The 16,266-nt window shown below is 40.9% G+C and overlaps 2 protein-coding genes across 2 annotated transcripts; both read left to right on the forward strand.

Moving 5' to 3' along the window:
• Positions 1-1,240: 1,240 nt before the first annotated feature.
• Positions 1,241-4,461, forward strand: ccr7 (chemokine (C-C motif) receptor 7). The gene is made up of 3 exons (XM_076728644.1): positions 1,241-1,288; positions 2,621-2,670; positions 2,986-4,461. The coding sequence occupies exons 1-3, from the start codon at positions 1,273-1,275 to the stop codon at positions 4,048-4,050; spliced, it is 1,131 nt and encodes a 376-aa protein (XP_076584759.1). The 5' UTR covers positions 1,241-1,272; the 3' UTR covers positions 4,051-4,461.
• Positions 4,462-6,906: 2,445 nt separating this feature from the next.
• On the forward strand, positions 6,907-15,773 carry LOC143319570 (tensin-4-like). The gene is made up of 13 exons (XM_076728643.1): positions 6,907-6,941; positions 8,108-8,381; positions 9,507-9,849; positions 10,244-10,575; positions 10,665-10,760; positions 10,935-11,066; positions 12,422-12,514; positions 13,121-13,198; positions 13,298-13,360; positions 14,669-14,840; positions 14,961-15,029; positions 15,297-15,326; positions 15,533-15,773. Exons 2-13 carry the CDS (start codon positions 8,129-8,131, stop codon positions 15,678-15,680), a joined length of 1,809 nt encoding a protein of 602 aa, XP_076584758.1. The 5' UTR covers positions 6,907-6,941; positions 8,108-8,128; the 3' UTR covers positions 15,681-15,773.
• The last annotated feature ends 493 nt before the right edge of the window (positions 15,774-16,266 follow it).

Here is a 16,266-nt window from a genome sequence, read left to right on the forward strand (position 1 = left end):
CTATAAGCAGTCATGGCGCATAAACGATCAAAGACAAGTTGTCTGTATAAAGGTACGCAGAGGCTTGTATCATACGCCTGTTGGTGCATACAGTGTGCTTGTATGTAGCATATTTGTCCTTTACACAGTACAGGTAAGGGAAGTGGGTAAGATTAGAGGGAATTGTTCTCATTTCCTGTTTTCAGTGCAGAACTAGCAACCTTCCTGAAGGCTCAGTTTTGCATGTAACAGAATTCAGTATTACAACATTACTAAAGAACTGATTCAGACATGACAGGATATTTAAGTGTTATATGTGATTGCTATAGTTTCAGCCTCTTATGAGATGGTGTGATGATCAGATTTGGCAGTGCTTTGGCTGAAATGTGAAAGATATCTCCTGCATTGCAACTTGTCACGCTGTGTAGCATGAGGTTAGGACTACTTAAAGTGAAAGCTGGAAACCGCAACCACAGAGATACAGGTGTGCAGAACCCCGTGCAGATCTTCTGAGTTAGCAGGCAAAAGGGTAATTTTGCAAGGCCTCATCTGCTGTCCAGTGATGTAGTAGTGTGATGAACTGGGATAACGATTATAAAAAAGATACTGAGGCATACTGCAGTACCCAACAGTACTTTGAACTATTGCATTCTGTACATGGCATCCAGTCTATACATGTGCGGTGTTGCTGAGTGCTGTCAGGTAAGTATTTTCTGACTGCAGCGTGTAGCTTTGAGCAGAAGGATTTTCCCCACAATAACTAATTTACATACGATTCATATGATGATTTATACCTCAGCCCCTGCTCCTTGAAAAGTAGTCCCTTTCATTGAAGCATGAGTTGTGGCTGGTCATGTTAAATAACTGAAGACTGATCAAACACAAAGTACACACATAAGGCATAGATTTTTTTTGTCTTTAAAATACATCTTTTACCAAAATGTGGTCAAGGAGACTTTTTATGTAATCGAGGTTTATTTGTACATAACTGCGCTTCAGAACACCAACATAGTAATAGGTCTTGAGGCTATGAACACCAGGAAGATGTTAGAGCTTTATCTTTGTGATCAACCTCCATTCTTTAATGTCAAAGTGCCAATAAATGGAAAAAAGTTCATATTTTATGCAGTCTGTGGTTTTCTGACTGTTCTTTCGTGATTCGTGAGGGCCCACAGAAAGGAAGGTTTTTTTTTTTCCCCTTTCATTTCAACAAGGGGAAACCACCATCGAACACAGACAGTGAACTCATCTGTGTTGACGGGCTCTATCTGCAGCGTGCTGCTCTCAGTCAACATGACTTCAGTCAGCGGTGAGTACCTTAACAGAGTTGAACTAAGATAGTTAAAAGGATGTTGCATGAGCTATGGTGAATGATGCATGTAATAAAGCTACCAAATGATCACGCTTCAAAGGGTAATCTCAAGTAATAAATAAAAGTTAGTCAGTCATGTCAGAAGTAGCTGTGTGGACACTTCTGGTATCAAATTAATTAACGATAAATACTGCGTCTGTTGTGTCTGGGAGTGATACTGTGTGTATGTGTACGACATGTAACATGTTTAATCAATTACATTTAGCATGATCATCCATGTGCTCCAAATGACTGAAAGTGATGTCAGTGCTGTAATGGTTTCCTCGTCTGTAGCAAAGACCAGATTGCTCTGCACGTAACGTGGCACCGCACATGTTTTGTGAGGGCGATTTCATGTATCTATAAGTCGGTTATGCAGAGTTATACCTGTCTATACAGCTACTTGTAGTCATGTCAATCATTGTGATGTTTGAGGTAACCCAAATCTGCCAACCACTGCTACTACTATATAGTAATACTTGCTTAATATTAGAATTGCAATTGACAATTACTTGCAAAAGTAGTTTTTAAACATATTTATGTCTCATTTGCTAAACAGCAACTACTGGCATTTTTTCTGTAAGAACACACACAAAGTTTTTTCAATATCAAGTTATTTGAGTAATGATTCAGTCTGTATGGAAGTGTAACGAATCACATTTTCCAGAATGACTGAATGCTTTAGGACAAACAACTACTAGTAAGAGATTTAAAAAATAATAAAAATAATACAGAACTGTCCTTTTTTTCAATGAGTTGATTTAAGACAACATTACCACTGGCTGCAGAGGAAGCCCCTTACCTCTAACAATAAGAAACACAGTGTCACCACTAGTATGAAAACATTCAAAACAGAAAATATGATCAGTAGACTAGCATTTAAAGGGGAACTCCACCACATAAATTTCAGTTTACTAATGGTATGAAGGATGCTCGGCCTGTGAAAACACTTGTAGGACGACTTCTGTGGCTCTGGGGGAGCTTTGTGAAGTTGAAGAAAATAACCTTAATAATGTCATTAGATTTTCTCAGTGAGGGCTTGGAGTCTACACGTTAATATCACAAAATCTGTGTTAGAAACTGGGGTTATGGGACTTTTGGCCTTTTGCTGCTTCACTTTTGGCCATTCTTTTGGAAATCTGTCTCTTTCAAGTCCCTTAACTTGGGATTGTAGAACTAAATCGTAGAACCCCATTAACTGATCATCCGACACAGCACAATACAACAACTGTCAGTCATATTATATTACTGTGCTTGGTATTCTAAAAATTCACTCCATTTGTTTTTCAGATCTCCAAAAGCTTCTGCCAGCTGTGCTGATATGGTTGATGAATTTTAAGGTAAGAAAGACACAAGTGCAGCACCCCTTCTTACAGTTGTAAACGTGAAAGATAACAAGATGTTAAGAAAGGTTGTAGCAACTTGTATCCACTTAAGAGGCAAAAACAGTAGAGTAAATAACCACAACCTTCACCTCACAAGCATGATTTCCTTGAAGGAAGTGGTTGCTAAAGGTGTACCTAAAACAAAATTGTGTGTGTCTGTGTGTGGGTGTGTGTGTGGGTGGGGGGTGGGGGGCTGTGTGGGATTCAAATGATAGTTACTTGCTTTACTTGTTGCCTTTATTTGATAGTTTAATCTGTCTTTGATTACAGTTTAGCTCATCTCTGCATGAAGAGAATGCAACCACCCCGAACTACCAATCCTATGATTACAGTCCCGATTATTCCGATTTTCCTCTGCTGTGTGAGAAACATGCCAACCACCAGTTCCGTCTCTGGTTCATATCTACCTTCTACTCAATCATCTGCATTCTGGGGCTGGCAGGGAACCTACTGGTCATCCTCACCTTCTTCTACTTCAAGCGTCTCAAGACCATGACGGATGTTTATCTGCTCAACCTGTCCTTTGCAGACCTGCTCTTTGCTCTGTCGCTCCCCTTTTGGGCAGCAAACTCCATGGCAGAATGGGTGATGGGCCTGGTGGTGTGCAAGGCCATGCACACTATTTACAAGGTCAGCTTCTACAGCAGCATGTTCCTACTCTCTTTCATCAGCGTGGACCGCTACTTTGCCATCGCCAAGGCCGTCTCTGCTCACCGCCACCGCACCCAAGCAATATTTCTCAGTAAGGTGTCATCAGCTGTCATCTGGGTGATGGCAGTGATCTTCTCCATACCAGAAATGAAGTACACCACCATCAATAACAACACCTGCACTCCTTTCTCAAGCAATTCTGACCCACTCCGTGTCAGTATCCAGGCTAGCCAGATTGTTCTGGCTTTCGCCCTTCCACTCCTAGTCATGAGCATCTGTTACAGCAGCATTGTCCAGACCCTTTGTCAGGCTCGTAACTTTGAACGGAATAAGGCCATCAAGGTGATTCTCGCTGTGGTCGCTGTCTTCGTGGTCAGCCAAGTGCCTTATAACCTGGTCCTATTTTGGAACACAGTTGTCGCATCAAGAGGAGGAACCGATGACTGCAACTATGACAACAGACTACTCTATGCCACTGATGTCACCCAGTGTGTGGCCTTCCTGAGGTGCTGCCTGAACCCCTTCGTCTATGCCTTTATCGGTGTAAAGTTTCGTCATGACCTCCTGAAGCTACTGAAGGACTGGGGTTGCATGAGCCAGGAGAGGTTCTTCAGGTATACCTGCGGCAGGCGGAGGAGCTCAGGAGCCACCGACACTGAGACCACCACCACGTTCTCTCCTTAAAGCCATTTCAGTACGGCCTGTTCACATCTGCAGACCACACAGTCGACTGTTGAACATTAGAATCAAAGTCTCAAGCAAAAAGTATTTTACATGTACATATCACTTATCATATTCTATGAATGAAAATTATGGGGGGGGGCTTGCTGTTTTTTGTTGTTTTAGTCTCTTTGTTAATGTTTATTAAGTAGGCTGTGTTTTTGTTTTTTGTTGTGCTGCAAAAGTGTACAGTATTTCAAGAAACTGACAGTCTTATCTACAGTGCTTTTACTTCACCATCTGATGAGCGCCAAATCATGTACATGAAACAACAAACTGAACAATCCACATTCCAAAACTGTTTTCATTTCCTGTTCTCTGTATTGTAACATATTTTCAATATTGTAAAATAATTAAATACGATTACATTTACTGAAATGAGACTTCAGGTGTACTGCTTATTAGATTATTACATTATTGATATGGATTAAACACACAAAACCTATGGTAGCAGTAAAAATGGCTTATAAGTTTGACGGAAAACTGCCAACTGCAGAAAGAATGTGATTTTTATGCATCTTAACAGAAAATAACAAATACTGACTAAATATGTTTGTCAAATACCCCTTTGTTCATAGATGTAACCTACTTGGCAACCACCATGACAACAGTCGTTCAGAAGCTGATTGACCCTGATTTGAGAAAACCATGCTCTATAATATATGTAGGACAGGTGTGGGGAACATGCACGGGGATGCACCTGAGGAAGCTTATTATGCATATGCAACCTGGAGGAGGGGGATGCTCACTTGGGGCAAGCACTCCTGGCCCTCCCTTGGCAGCGTCCCTGGCCATGCTTTAAGTTACAGAACACATATCAATTAACCTCTGCACTGACTGGAACTGCTTCTCTTTGGTGTCTGATGTCAGATGGTAGTGATGATGATGATGATGATGATGCCTCTCACAGCTGGTTCAGCTCAGTGATTTCGTACTGTGGGTTGTCAGGGACATCAGCTGGTTCCACATTAACAGTGCAGCAAATATGTTCAGTTCCTTTTCTTTACTTTTCATGTCCTGAAACCTCTCACCAAATGCCTGAAGGAGTTTTCGCATTCAGCAGCATATTCAGATGTTCCAGCAGGCTTTTGTTCTTTTTCAGTCGGAAACTGCGCACTTTCCTCTTTCCAGCTGCACTTTCCATAGCTTCAATTTCACCTCAAATGATTTCACATTTGAAAGCAGAGAGCTGAGAAGCTGCTGGAGCTTGAGGTTCAGGTCTGAGAGGTTCTTGGTAATGTCCACCATGAAGGTCAGCTCACACAGACACTTGCTATCACTGAGTTTCCACACCAGTTTTTCCTTCATCTCTTTGAATTATTCCAGACAAACTGACACTTTGGAACAATTTTACTTTGTCTGGTGTGAGCAGCCTTGCAGCAGCAACAAGACACAAATTCACAAATTCTCCTTCTGAAGGTTTCAGCTTCTTGGATATCAGCTCGCTCACCTTGAAAACTGCCTGCATAACATTGCTTCTGTCAGAATGTGGTTTTGTGAAAGTTGCTTGTTGGGCATCCAAACTCCACCGAATAGCGTTAACTTTATAAAGCACATTTGTCCTTTTAGCTCATCCAGTTAAACGTTTTTGTAGCTGTAATGACTCTTGACTTTGGCCCCACAAACTAATGTAGACACACTGGCATGCCTTTTACTTCAACAAATTAAATAATAGTTTGTCCATTTCTCTCCACATCTACTTACATTTTGTTGACAGTCACCATGTTGCACTGACACGATAGCAACCACTATGTGTCTGTTGCATTCAGGGACTACCATTTTAAGTTATTTCATATATCGCTGAAAAAATTTTATGTTTTTTTTTTGTATTTCTGAACTGGCTCGCACGTCACATCAAATAGTCCAATGAGCCTGGAGGACGGAGGTTCCCCACCCCTGTTCTAGGGACAGCTGTCTCTGTGCTATACTGTTGATAGAAACCAGACAAAAACTTTTGCTGCACTGTTTCCAGTCACCAAGCTCCCTGCAGCCAATCTTTTCTGAAATTATTTCATACTGAAGGTAAGTTCAAGATTGCTCAACAGGAAAAAAGGGATATCTTCACTGTAATAAGAAGGGACAGTGATGTTTATGGCTTCCTTCAGGAGGCAAGTGGTACAGCAAGAGCTTTGGCTGTGTCAATATTTTATGGGCAAATAAAGAAAGAAAAAGTTCCCCAATCCTAGACTTAGAGTGTAGAAATAAAGGGAATTAAGTGAAAACAGAGGGCAGTTTGCCATTTAGCCTTACTGTTAAACAAATATACAGTGTGCAGGTTGAATGAAAAGAAAATTATATGTTCTGTATTCAAATAAAAGCATTAAAGGAAGTCAAAGGTGCAGCCACAGTTATGCGTAGGACCCTTCCCATAGTGCATAATAGCATGACAGATTATAATGCAACACACAGAATTAGTGGAGTTAAACTCCAGTTTGTTTCAACAATTCCTATCCTACTCTTAACAATTCCTACAACACTGAGTATTCTCTGCAAATACATGCACCCACCATGCAACTTCATATTAAATCATACTAAAGTTGTTATGAGTAAGTGTATATGGAAGCAAGCACATTACTTCCTTTAGGACAGTTTAAATGATGGCTCTGTGTACTCATCTGATTTCACTGTTGAAAAAAATTATACCACCCCTCCAGCCATAAACTTGACACTGTTGGGATGACATCATCACTTAGAGCCGCAGGGATTAGTGATACTCACTGCTGATAGGCTCACGGGGAAAGGGGTTGGGATTTCATTAATAAAAGCATGGAACACACGAAATGTCAAAGTAAAACTGAACAGTCTGCAAGTGAAACAGCATTACAATAGTGGAATCCCGACCAGAAGAAACTAAGGTAAGATGAACCTTCTTTACCTTATCTTGAGAAATACAACAGATTATTCAGCTGCAGTAAAGTTCTATGATCGGTCAATTTATCATCAGCTTTGAACAAATATATCAGTACTTCATTTTAACTGGATTGCTCCCTGTTCGTTTTTAATGTCCTAAATTGTGTTTCATCATTATTGCAGTCTTAGCAGGCACATAAAAAGTGATGTTATGCCAGATTATGATGCTCCACATGTATGCTCTTATTTCCTAAGATGAATAATGCTGAATAACTCAAAAGTTGCATGGCAGCTCATATGCCAATCGCATTTGATGGCACACATGGACCAAGCTGAAGCTTTGTGAAGTGGATGTTTCTCAAATGAACACAATGTTCTGAACGATTTGAACTTTCCAAAAAGGAGGCTGAGATTTTCGCCTGTGCACTGCTTTCCAATATACCACATTCACCTTAAAAGTTTTGGCTGTTGTAGCAAAACACTAGTCTAGTGTAGTCATGGTAACCACGAGTCACCTGGGTGACTCACTGCGCTCCACGCCTCATCTGAAACACACAGAGGGGGATACAGTACGAGCTGATCATGCCCTGTGCGACACGCCCTTTCTGAACGGCTACTCATGCTGATATCAGCACTGAAGTAAGCCATTTACTCAGCTTGTGTCATTATTCAGTGAGTGGGTTTATACAGGGATTGAGAAACATGTGGGAAAACTTGGACTAACATACACTGACTTATGCCCCCTCCTTACTTACGTACTGTTTGTTTTCTTTATGAACCACAACAACCTTCAAGTTACGTATTGCAGAGTGTCAGCATCCTAACATTAACTTTTACAGTGATGAACAAACCGAATGTAAGACAACACAAACACTGTATGTTTGCAACGGGAAAACTTAAAGAACATTTCTTATTAAAATCTGACAGTTGCAAATGCACTGCAAATGTTGCCAAGATATTGCTTTAATCACAGAAAACAACAACGAAAAACTTGCGATAGGTGCTTATGTATAGTCCATGCCAGTGGCCAAAATGCAGTTATTTTTTAAGAGTGTGAGTGTCTGGGAACAACAGCTTATGATGAGTCGGTTCTGCAGAGGACAAAAGCGAGTCTGTCATTCCAGTGAAGACTGATCTCTCTCCTTTGTATCACTTCCTTTGATCGTCCCAGAACACTGTGAGCTCTCCTAACATGATGCCTACAGCTAAAGGCATGTCCCACATGTTACCCAATCACGTTCTAAGAGTGGGTCAATCTATCCGCCTGGACTCAGCGCCAGAGACAGTCAGTCAACATCCCAGTCTCACGGAGCCCAGCAGTAACCATGGTGAACCCGATCTCGACATGTCACTGGAAAAGCTCAACCAACTCATCATGGAACTGGATCCGACATTTGAACCCATTGAGGTCAACAAAAGTCCCTCGTGCATCAGCCCTCCTACAGGTACAGTAACACTGTAAAGGCGCTTTGCATTGAAGCTTTCTTTTGTTTCTACAGCATTCAAACTGCTCTGTTATAGCTCATTCTTACTTAAATACATCAACAAAATGCAACAAAGAGGTGAGCAGAGGTTTGACAGAGAGCACTGCAATGCCATGCTCACTCTTATGAAACAAATAGCCCAGGGCTTTGGAAATTTACCCTCCCTGTTTGAGATAGTTTTATTGTTTTTAATCATGGGGTAATTGCACCACTTCAGCTGTTCTGGATTACTGCCCAGATGAGTACCACACCCTGCACATGTTAGACTACAGACACAGCGAAGCTCTCAGTTGTCACACGTGAGGGTGGTACTGCAGTGTCTTCACTGCCTGCTTTGATCAGAAAGTGTGCATAAGTCAACAAAGCATATCAAATCTTTTCCTGCTCATCTCTTTTTGAAAGATGTTTGGTCGGATGTTTCTGAAACTAGCAATGCGTTGTGGCAACGTTTGTTGGAAACAAAGTTTGAAGGAAACAGATCATCAGTGATGAGAAGTCATATAATACAAAGGTGCATTTCATCGCAGCAGACCAGTAAAAGAGAAAATTCATATGCTGTGTTGATGTGTACTTCTTTCCTACCTGCAACAACATAGCACAGCACCTACCTACAGTCACAGACAGAGTTTCTATTTCTGTATGAACATTAGTCATTATTATGTAACTTTGGTTGCAGAAGCCACTGTCTGGCTCATGCATTGACCACAGGCTACAGTGTCCTCCTAAGGGCATAAACTCACTCATTGCCAATCAACACAGTGAGGCAAACAGATCTTCAAGCACACAAGAACAAGTTGGGACTCCTTTAGGGGATTCACAACAGCAGAGGTGCATAATTCAAAGCATTTAGTTTGGAAGGAGCAGTCTGAGCTGTGCAAGCAAGTACCTGCATGACAAATATGAATGTCTTTATCAAGTGAGTTTTAGCAACTGTGTGTTTACATAACAAGGCCAAGCCCATTCTGCTAACAGAAATCCAAAGCATGAAGTCAGGGAAAACATGGAACACACTGCGTATTTCACATCCTTAGTAACATTTCACAATCCCTTTAAGGGTTTGCATAATACTTTCCTCTCGATCCTCAGGAGACGCCTGCTCAGATGAAGATGTCTCCCACTGCATGTTGGTCCCTAGAGGATGTTCTTCCTGCTCCTCACCCACCATGGTTCAATCTGTGTCACCCAGTATACCCATCCCTACACAGGGCAGCCTCAGCTGCAGTCCCCATGGCACACTGGTGTTCTCCAGTTCCCCTACATCCTCCCTGCCTCCACTGCCATGTGGAAGCGCGCCCCGACGAAATCCCTCACCGAAGCATGACATAGCCTTTTCTCAAGGATCCCTGCGCTTGTCACACTCCAACAGAAACAGTGCTGCCTCACTACTCTCCATGTCAACATGCTCAGACACCAGCTACATCCTTGGCAGGTAACACTCGAAATTAAAGTAATGGCTGCCATTAAACAAGTCTAAAATGTGCATCTTTTACATGCAGTGACTTATAAATATGCTAAAAACCAATAACCCCATGGTATTAAGTGGGTGACCAGGGCCATTTCACCCGCTGACTTAGTAGACTGACACGTTTGTCATTCTGCAGTGGAACAAAGGTTTTATGGCAGTAATAACAGTCGCAAACAAGAAAATGTAACCACATTCCCAGAAACAACGTGGTGCCATCTTTTCATGTGACAAACTAAACGATGGGAGAAGAGTTTCTGTTTCTCTGTGAAGTTTAAGTTTATGTTTACTGATAAAAAAATTAAAGAATACAGGATACTGATCTGCACATTTGCAATATATCCACTTCTTCCCTGCATAGCAACCTGTCTCTGGCAAGTGAAGATGCTGACTCTCCAGAGTCCATCCTTACTCGCATGTCCGGCTCCTTCAGCGATGTATCCAGAACGAGGTCATCTGACAACAGACACAGCCCAGACAAGCCCTCGCTGACAAAGCAAGGACATCTACAGGAGCTTCACAGTAAAGGAGCACAGAGCAGTCCTGCTTCACTCTCTGGATCTTTGACAGATATTCCTGTGCTGCTGGTAAATGGTGCACCACAGCTGGATCTGCAAATCCGGTCTCCTGGGTCAGACAACTATTTGATACAGACCATCCCTGTGTCCGACTCAAAGCCATTCTCTCCTCACAGTGAGTCACACATGTCATAGTAGTTTATTCTGCTGGCTGCTACCACATTTAATTTGTGATCTCAACAACATATTTTTCTGTTTGTTTAGGTTTCCAAGCCCGTTTTAACGGCAGCCAGCCCTCAATGAAATTTGTCATGGACACTTCAAAGTTTTGGTTCCGTCCACATATGAGCAGAGCAGAAGGTGAGCATCTCAAAACATCACTTCAAAGATTACCCATTGAAGAATACTCGCTTTACTGATGTTACTTCAGATTTTTTCTTCTGGGATGTAGGATTCTTTTGCAGCACAGACAAAATAATAAACGCACACTTGCAACTGTCTCCAAGCATTTCCTGTGATGTTTAATTGCTCTAGCTGAGGCCTTGGTAAAGGAAAAGGAAGCTGGAACATTTGTGGTGAGAGACAGCACCTCCTACAGAGGCAGTTTTGGTCTGGCTATGAAGGTGGACCAAACTTCCGCCAACTTCACCGCTACCGCCCTCCCAGGTAAACTTTTAATATTCAGAGCAACAGCCTGATCTAATTACTCCTCGTGAATCACGTGCACGTGCAATTGTAAAAAGTAACAGCAGTGTTTGGACAGATACAGGAAAGATAAGGTCTTGCGTAACACAGCTGCCACAATCACAGACCAACAGTGTGACCGTAGTGCAGTGCTGCTGTCGTCATGTGTCTATAGCAGAGACCTAAAAGGCACAGGGCATCACTTACCCAACTCTGCTGATGTGAATGGGCATGTCTGATGTCATCCAGCTATCTGTGGTGAGGCAGGAGACAGTGCTGTTATTTTTTCCACCCACAGTATACGCTGTATAAACACAAAAGAAAACCAGCTGTTTATGGCACTGTAAGCAATCAAGGAGGAAAAAAACGGAGTTCACTCACAAAACAATTTTGAGGCTTACTTCATTTGCAGATTTGTATTTGTTCAACCTTTTAAGGAATGCAGGACATGAAAGACATGCAAGCACTGAGACCATTTCAGTGTGCAGGCTGGGAGTATGTTGTCTGTTACAGTATTCCTCTGCTGGACCATGAATAAAATAATTATCCTTAATTGAGGGATGACAGTATAATATTTCCTTTCTGACTACCGTGTTATGCAGTGTAATACAAATCTAGTCCAAATAATTACTGAATATTTACAAGAGATGTAGGAGGAAGGATATCTGAAATGACCTTAGAATTTATGTTGAAATGAAGGTAGATTACTACACAGAGGGTAGAGGTTCTTAGATGTTTATTATAAACTACTACCTTGTGCTGATGGCAGATGGGGTAGACAGTTATAAAGACATTCCTGAAGAGCAGCGTTTATGTATTTTTAATGTTCTAGGTGACTTTCACAGAAAGCGATAAGCTAACGAATTAAAGAGTTAAAGAATCCTGGTTTGTGTTGTCTGTATTAGAGTAACATGTTGAGTTGGCCTTTTAATGAGGTTTCGTTTCCGTGAGAGTCACAGAAAATACGTGACAGCTAAGAGTACCCTGTATCCTTCAAAATGGGTTTCAGGGTATCCTGATATAGGACATTCTTGTCATGCAAGCAGTTAGCTTTTGAATGGGTACATTATGATTTGCTGTGTGAGCATCTATGTTTTTGTAGTTGTCTAGTGTCTCTTAAGACCATATGTGCTGGGCATCATGTGCTACAAGACACGAAAGCTAAATAAGTAAAAATAAAAAAATCAATCAATCAAAATAATGGATCAGCCATGAGCTACATGAAATACCTGTGCGTGCCTCGTGATCGCTGTTATCAATAACATATATTGTACATTAACTCCACTGAGTGCATGGAAATGTTGTTTTTTCTGACACGTGTCTTCCTTTCAACACAGAACAGAGCAGTTCAGATCTTGTCAGACACTTCCTTATTGAATCATCGGCTAAGGGCGTACGCATCAAAGGTTCTTCACAGGAACCCTACTTTGGTAAGAAGCCAACTACAATTAATACTTTCCCTCCAACTTCACACTGATGATGTCTGCCACACCAGAACTGAGTCAGCCATGTCTGGCCTCTCGGGGATGTGAATAGGCAGCAGTGGGTGGATCTTGTTCTTTTATTCAAAAGTATGAGTTCACAGGGTGTGCTCTCACACCCACAGAGCCATTGTAAAGGTTTATTGTGGGTCTCCTCTTTCTTATCAGAGCCTGTGGGTGTGAGGGATAAGACATGTACACTGATATATCTGCTTCCACAGAATGCTATCTTTACAGTACGTGCAAAAAAATAAAAAGTAATCTGATCCTGAAATAGGCCAACGGATTAAGGTATATTTAAAAGGCAAAAATACCATCCACATCCCACATCTAAAGCATAACCAGCAGAAAACACCATACTACACTACTGATCACAAAATCTCCTGATCCTCATTTACACTTTAAAATGAGTGCAACATTAACCTTTTTGTCTGACCCTTTGTGATCCAGAATAAGACAACGAACTCCCCAATTATACTTGAGCTGAGAGGTATGGTTGAGATAAAAGTACACATACATCATACTCAAAAGTCTGATTTTGTGTCATATTTGCAGGTAGTCTCTCGGCCCTGGTGTACCAGCACACTATCTCTGCTTATGCTTTACCCTGCAAATTACTGCTCCACTCCCAAGGTAAGGCGTTACTGCAAGACACAGTTTTTGTTTATTGCTGTTGTGTTTGTGCGTTACAAGGTCAACAAATGAAACTCCATCTGCTCTTTGCCTCCACAGATCTGGGTGCAGCAGAAGGGAGGGCAAATGACAAACCAGCATCAGAGGACAAGAGCAATACAGGTGGGACAAAATACCAGTGAAAAATATGACTCATTTGTTAAATTAGCATGTCAAACAGGGTTTTACATTGCATTTACTAGCACTTACTCTCAACTAACACTTACAAAGTGCCACTTAACTAGCCAGGGGCAAAAGACAAGGAGCAACAGAAACAGTTAAAAAAGTCAGCAACAATCAGTCAGTGGACAATAAGATGAAAAAAGGAACAAAATAATAAATATTACATATAAGCAACAAAAGTGGCTTTAAATACATCAACATAACGTTTGTATGTTCTTAGCATTTCTTCTCTTGTAGTCATGATTGTTTTGCAGCCATGCAGGGAAGGCTAGCAGCTAGCTAAGCTAACCATCCAAGAGGTAATTGAGGTTAAGTTAGCTAGTTAGCTAATTAGTTCATGTAGAAGGCTAGCTTTACATATTTAGGACTCCTTGGAAGCTTTTCAGGAAGTTCTAAAAAAAGTAAAAGTAATGTAAGTTTAAGTAATGTTACCTTGAAGCCAGTATATTGAGAAAGCAGGACAGTGGTGTGCACGTTTCCTCCTCCATCGTGTGCGCTCCACCTTGCTAGCTTCTAACTGCGTTTACAACAGAGCGCTCTGGCGGAGTAATTGACCAATCACAGCAAGCATTGGACTTATTGAGGACAAGCCCTCACAGGTGTAGTTACTGACGTTAATTAATCAACACTGCATTTCATCCAGGTGAGCTAGTGCTATACTCTAAGTATTAGAACTAACATGTACTTAAGTAGTACTTCTGGCCTCTGTCATATTTTGTTATTGGATTATCATAACATGCAGTATTCAATGTTGTAACTGAAGTGAAGCTAATACTTTATACTATTATAGATTATTCAATAAAATTTCTGAATATTTTATTATTGATTGATATGATTGGATACTCTTTCATGGAAAACCTTAATCAGAAAAATAGTTACTACAGCTGTCAGTGTAATGGAGTAAAAAGTACAGTTTGCCTCTGAAATGTGGTATACTTACAAAGTTAAAAAAAAAAAAAGAAAGAAAGTATAAAGTAGTATAAAGTACTAGAGTGATGTACTTCCCACCACTGTCAACTGAGCTGCCAATCAAGTCAAATCATATTAGAAATAACCTGTATGAAAATTCTGTCCATTTTGACTATGAGAATGGAAAAAAGGGGGTTTATTCAACTGGCAACTCCATGAGGGAGATGGAGGGGCTCCACTTAATTAAATTTGACTTTTGCTAACCTCCATGCTTAATTCCATGTGTGTGTGCAGTCAAACTCTATTTCTAAATGATCACAATGTTTGTCTTTTCCACAGCCTGCAATTTCGTCTACCTCAATGCTGTCCCCACTGAGATGCTGACAGGCCCTTGTGCAGTGCAGAAGGCGGTGTCCTCCACACTTGAGAAAGCCCCAGGTTCATTCACCCCAACCATAGTCAACGTGAAGGTGTCTCTGAAGGGAGTTACACTGACAGATGTCAACAGGAAGTAAGAAAAGACATCCTGTCAGCCTGCCGCTGAGATTTCATTTACAGTACATAACAAAATCATGGTGTTTTGTTTTTTTGTTTTTTTCCATTTCTGATCGCCAAAATCATTTCTTCACAGGCTCTTTTTCAGGCGCCATTACCCTGCTCAGCTGCTCAGCTACAGTGGTGAAGATCCAGACAATCGACTGTGAGTATACACAAGCATATTGTGAAATCAAAGGGTTTTGTGTTGAGAATGGTACACACACTGTGTTGAAAAAAATGTTACGTGACATTCACTGTGACGTTCTCTTTCCTGTGGGTAACTTCATATACAGAGATTAATCACCTTATTAGTACACCTTATATTCCTTACTCCTGAGAAAAAAAAACAAAACCAACATCTTTGCTAACAAACAGTATGGTCGTCAACCACATCTTTTAATCTCAAACTTTATCTTTTTTACTCTGACAGGTGGGTGAAAGGTTCCAGTTTTGGTGCAAGGTAATTTAAATTGCTTAAAATATCAGAGTGATTTTTTATATTTAACTTTAAATTCTTTGTATTTCTCATGTGAGTTCCCATAGTAAGCCCTCTCGGGCTTTCAAGCTCACCTCCAATTCCTATCTTTTATACTTAAATTTAAAAAGCACTTCTTGTACTTGTACTAATTAAATCTCATCATATCTATCGTTTCTGTGTCCCTCCAGGATGTTTGGCTTTGTGGCAAAAGGTACAGAGGCTAGCATGGAGAATATGTGCCACGTGTTTGCAGAATATGACGCCTTGCAGCCTTGCAACAAAGTCATTGAGGTTATTCAGGCTGCCATAGCCAAGACATTGACACACAAGGACTGAGACAATATAGAAGCGGTCTTAAGGCCCGACCTACACTGTCTGTCTTACACTGTACTTCTCTGAAGTAACCCGTCCAATATAAAGGTCTTTGTAAGTTTCACTACCACAGCTAACAGTTAACCTGGACAAGTTAGTGTATTTGATGGATTACAGTGCCATTAAAATCTGAATTAGAAGTGTTTAGAACTACCCAGACTTGATGATGAAAGTCATACTGAAAAGGAGCAACTGTGGCTCGTGGCAAATATGAAGATCGACAAGACTGAACAGCTGCCAAGCAATAACATGACAGACAAGGAACTAGCAGCATGTAATTGTAATTAAATGGCACGTTACCACTGTATAAATAATATATTACCAGTTTATAGGAATGCTAAAGCAAATTCACCTTAATATGTGAACCTCCCAAAGAATTTCTGTATAAAAAACTTAGAAACCAAACAATGAGGTACAACATGTGAAGCAGTTGATTTGTCTTATTTCTGAACATTTCTCCTTTCCAAGTAAACTGAAATGTAAACATGCACTAGCCGATGCTGTAAAATATAGTGATGAGGGATTCTGAAGGTTCTGTCTGAAGAGAAAC

This window comes from Chaetodon auriga, chromosome 4 (assembly GCF_051107435.1).
Source record: "Chaetodon auriga isolate fChaAug3 chromosome 4, fChaAug3.hap1, whole genome shotgun sequence".
In the NCBI taxonomy this organism is placed as follows: domain Eukaryota; kingdom Metazoa; phylum Chordata; class Actinopteri; order Chaetodontiformes; family Chaetodontidae; genus Chaetodon; species Chaetodon auriga.